This window comes from Drosophila busckii, chromosome 3L, assembly GCF_011750605.1.
Source record: "Drosophila busckii strain San Diego stock center, stock number 13000-0081.31 chromosome 3L, ASM1175060v1, whole genome shotgun sequence".
NCBI classification, from domain to species: Eukaryota; Metazoa; Arthropoda; class Insecta; order Diptera; family Drosophilidae; genus Drosophila; species Drosophila busckii.
The window spans coordinates 14770951-14776038 of record NC_046606.1 but is presented as its reverse complement, the minus strand read 5'-3'; the positions used below and the strand labels follow the sequence as shown (position 1 = coordinate 14776038).

At 42.5% G+C, this 5088-nt stretch overlaps 1 protein-coding gene across 1 annotated transcript; it reads left to right on the top strand.

Moving 5' to 3' along the window:
* The first annotated feature begins 502 nt into the window (after positions 1-502).
* Positions 503-1793, top strand: LOC108599193 (palmitoyltransferase ZDHHC6). Its single transcript, XM_017985989.2, has one exon. It carries the CDS (start codon positions 548-550, stop codon positions 1739-1741), a length of 1194 nt encoding a protein of 397 aa, XP_017841478.1. The 5' UTR covers positions 503-547; the 3' UTR covers positions 1742-1793.
* Positions 1794-5088: the final 3295 nt, after the last annotated feature.

Below are 5088 nucleotides of genomic sequence, written 5' to 3'. Positions count from 1 at the left end.
CAATACCTTTAAACTGGCTGCTGTCGCTGCTTTTGTTGTTGTTGTTGTTGTTGTTGTTGCGGCTCTTTTTAAATAGTTGTGCTTTATTTAATTACACACCAACGCCACAGGCATATTATACACAGCCGCATGTTGGCTGTGCCTTTTAATTAATCTGCAGTCGATTTGCGAGTAAAACTTTATAAAAATTGGGTATACAGACGAGAGCAGGCAGTTGGCGACACAGCGATGTAAAATGCTGCAACGAATCGTATATCATAATATAATATTAGCTTACGAAAAAATTAACTTTTCATTATCTTTTTTCTATGACAAAGTCTCTCACACTCACTCAATAATAAATGAGCTCACATCAAGTTTTAATTACTCGTAATTGAAGTGACAAAAAGTAGCAGTAATTAAAGTGGAAATAAATCATGGCGGATATCAGATGGGGCAGATGGGGACTCCCCTCTAAATTGATTGACATTTTTTTCTGACCCACAGCAGGCCATGTCGGCTTAGTTTACATATAAAGTTTACAGCTTTTATATTGTTAGCTTGCAACATGACTGAAGCTGAGGAAAACGAACTGCGACTTTTTTGGCACTGGGGTCCGATGGTCTCACTGATCCTAACGCTGACTGTGGTAACGACCACATACATTTGGTGGCCAGTGGAAAATCACACTAGACTCAGCGCACATTTTGGACTCTATATGCTGCTTTATCTGCTGGCGCTCTACAACTTTGTAATGTCCGTGCTAATGGGCCCTGGTCTTCTGCCCAAGCACTGGCAGCCCAAGGAGCCAAAGGACACCAGATTTCTGCAGTATTGTCACAAGTGCGAGGGCTATAAGGCGCCCCGAGCGCATCACTGTCGTCGCTGCAAGCGCTGCGTACTAAAAATGGATCACCACTGCCCCTGGATCAATCGCTGCGTGGGCTGGGCCAACCACGCCTACTTCGTCTACTTTTTATTCTTCTATTTGCTGGGCAGCATACACTCGGCTGTAGTCCTAGCCTGTGGCTTGTATCAGTTTGTGAGCGACAATTTTATGCTGCAGCCCAAGAAATTTATAATCCTGGTGCAGCAGAATTACCTAAGCGTCATTATGTGCGTCACTTGCTTCTGCATAGCCCTGGGCACGGTGCTGACTATGATAAAGCTGCTCGTCATACAAATGTACGCCATATTGACAAACTGCACAGACATTGAGCAATGGATATGGAAGAAGGCGCAGGTGCGTCGCTACTGCAGCCAGCAGCAGCTTCAGCCCTTTGTCCATCCCTACCACCTTGGCTGGTACGGCAATCTGGGTCAGGTGTTCAACATGGACTCGCAGTACCGCAGTCGCGGCATCGATTGGCCCATGAGAGCGAATTGCGACCAGTACGCACTCACAATCGAACAGCTGGCCCAGAAGGCGGACAAACGCAATCGCACGCGCATCTACAGATGCGTCAAGCGTGCCACAGGCAGTTGGCTGCCGCTTTGGTCACAGGGCCTAATGGTCACCCTGTGCCTGCCTTGCACGGACGATCCCCGCATAGTCCTGGAGCCAAACGATCTCGTGAGGGTGACACGCATAGGCAGCCATTGGTTATTTGGCGAGCGTGTGCTCTCCGAGCTGGAGGAGCGCCGCAAGCAGCCGCGGCCTGGCGCCTTGCGCGGTTGGTTTCCCAGACCTTGTGCTGTCGATATCACCGAAACTTCCAACTGCAAAGATCAGTCGAATAAGAGTAATTTCAAATATGAGTAGAGCCAATCCAAGCAGCGACAAAGTAAAATACTTTGAATATAATAAAAGTTCATTTGAGCCTATTAAATCATTGATTTTTATATCTAACATCCACGGAGTAACAAACAATTATGTTCAAAGCAAGGCATTGATTGATCATAAATAAAATATTTATATTTAATAAATAGCCTAAATATAGATTTCAAACTTTGAAAGCCTCTACCATTAAAACGATTCAGCAAATAGAAAATAGTTGGGGCAACTTATTACCTTCAATAAAGTTTTTTTCGACCCGAAATGTTTTTATATTGACGGCGACCCCAGAAATGGTTTATTTAAACCAGATGCTTCCGAACCTAAGAGCTGCGATCTCTTACTAATATTTAAAAACAAAAAAAATGTTTGAATGACAGTATATAGTTAAGGGTAGTCGTATAGTGCGTATATAATTACATGTGCAGGATCTAAATATATAAATCGGACAGTCTAGATATACCCTTATTTACATTTTTTATAAAAAATGGGAGAGTGCACAACAAATTATTGAAAATTATAGAGAGACGGGGGCAAATCTTTGCAGGCCAAGTAGCCAGTAACAATTATTGTTTTTCAAACAATATTAATGTCTTTATATTTCTGCAACTTCCAATTCAATTCCAATTCCAAAATGTAAACGCTGCAGGCATTTTCAAGCTATTTATAGAATGTTGTTCCGACTGAGATCCAATTATAATCCTCTTAATGACTATCAATTCCAACTTTGAAGAGTTCTCTCTGCTTAAAGTGCACTAATTTTTATTACAAATTCCAAGGAGCATCAACTAATCAATACACGCCATACATATTTTAAACACTTTCCATTTTTATGATTTGTTTTTAGTTTTAGTGGCACACTGCTGTGCATAAACTAGAGTAGGAAACAGGAACTCGTCTCTCTGCCCCTGCCACGTTTTATGCAAGTGGATTTACTTTTTTTCTATGTGTGTGTGTGTGTATTCAAATAGAAAGTAAGCTGCAACAAGGCCGTTTGCTATGGCATTGAAACTCACAACTCGCGCTGCAAGCGAAACACAAAAAGCAATGCATACAAAACATAGTTAAGCTCAAATGGTGGATTTGCTATTTCATCCCCGACTAGGTACGTCCATAACAAAACAAACAATGGCCAGCAGATGTGAGCCAACAACGAACGAGCAAATTAAATGATTCATTAGCGCATCAATCGTTGCAGCTGAACGGGACTGGGAGACTTGAGATTCGGCCTTAATTGCATTTGCAGCTTTAAGTATTTTCTTTAATTTAGTTTATTTGCATGGCCCTCAGTCATGTAGTAGACGCACACTGGGGAAATCACACCAATATCAGATCAGATCAGCTGCTGCAACATATTGGCTATACTCATGTCCAAGTTGCAGCTGCTGTTTGTTGTCCTGACTTGTCGTCCTGTTGTGTCTCAACTCGAGACTGACTGGCTGGCTGACTGGCTGCTGGTGTTAAGCTTAGAATTAGATAAATGTAATTTGAATTTGTGTGTAAATTGCTGAGAAATATGCCGCTGGGAAATCAGTTGTGTCGTTGTCATAAGTTAATAGGCGCTGGGACTCGACTCCAGTGCCTTTGGCTGGCGTTGTGCTCTGGCTATGGCTCTTGCTCTGGTATATGACAGGCAATGATAAATCAATGCAATAACTGCGCACGACTCGATAAATATTTGCGTAAAGTGTTGAGGCGCACAGGCGCGTGAAATGCTTCAAGTGGGCGTGACAAGAGCAGTGGGGGGCGGTGAGTGAGCGAGCCAGAGAGCCATTGTTAGGGTCATTTGGGTGACGGCGCGGAAAATGCAAAACAAATAGGCGCCTTTGGCAGCAAACAAAATCAATAACAGAAAGGTTATGTTTTTTTTGTAGGTTTTGCCCGCGTCTGTCTGGGGAATTGAGGTCGCAAGGCAGCAGAAACAAAAAAGCCATAAATATGTTCATACGTTAAAAATGAAAATGAAAATAGCATAGCCAAGTGCCAACAGCTATAAACATAAACAATGCAACTTTGTAAGCGCACTTACTTTTTGACTATTTCCATTATATTTATTTGGTTCGTTGTTCGTAAGCGGAAATAAAATAAATTTTACATAAACATTTGCCACCCAACACCAACACCAACAACAACAACAGCAACGATAACGACGAAAAACAACTTTAATGACTTTTGTCGTTGCAAAATAATTGTGCGTGAATTTTTTCTTGGTCAGAGCCGCAACGCGCTGCACGCTTTCAATGTCCTGCTGGCATTTAATTTCACGGACTGTCGTCCATTTTGTGCTTTGGCAACATTTTTTGACTTTTATGCGCCAAACCGCGACGCTTTGTTTGCCCATCCCCCAACTTTTTCCATTCCTTTCCTTTTTTTTTTTGAGGCTAAGCACAGCATTTTCATTCGCACTTGATGTTATTGTCGCTGTCGTGATTTGATACTTTTAGTTTTTCTTTTTTCCTTTCATATGCCACATTTTTTTTAGTCTGCCGCCTGCGAGGCTTAAAGCGCACAATCATTCGCTTTGTCTGCGACGGCAATTAAGCACTACGTTAGGCACTACGTTTATCTGCAACAATGACATACGTTGCTCAGGTATCATTTACTGCCAAGCTGGAACAAAGGCAATTACGACATCATTAGTGTAAGCTGCAGCGGAAGCACTTAAAGCTCTCCCCCCTAAAGCCTCGCCCACGCCCACGTGCTCGCCTTTTTCAGTAACACAAGAGCCGAGTATATAAAAGCAAGCTCAGGTGCAACCAGCAGCCAGCGGCGTGAGCGTGAGCTCGCTTCATCAGCGGCCACAAAAATGTTATGTCTCCATCAAGTCAATGAAGGCTATAAAAATGGCTGCTCAGCTACCCATCAATGTGCCAGTGTGCAATAGCCAATGGCCAATTGCCAGCTAGCTAGCCAATCAAAAAGCTGTAAACATTTTTCTAAAAATGATCAAATTTGCCGGGACTTTTATGTGACAGCTCATATAATTTATAAGACGCGTAAATATAAAAATGGCTGAACTGCGTATGAAAATATTTGATACGTATACTTGTTTTGCTCATGCGGAAAATCAAAATTAGCAGATATAATAAGACATTTGGATAATAAAAACAATAACTAGACAGAGACTTAACTGAATCTATGTTATTTCCACTTTTGTAAATGCGTTTTTCATCAGCGAATCACCAAATCCTGTACCACTGTGGCCAGCGTGGCTTGTGGCTGAGTTTGCCAAAGCTCAATTTACTGCATTCGCATTTCTGGCATGCTATCAATTTTACGAAATTGATATTGAGCGCGCGGCCCAGCCCTGGCGCTGCTCCTCGCCTCGCCCACAC

Excerpts from the sequence above, each read along its gene's own strand:
- LOC108599193 (XM_017985989.2), top strand. The coding sequence starts at position 548 with ATGACTGAAGCTGAGGAAAACGAACTGCGACTTTTTTGGCACTGGGGT.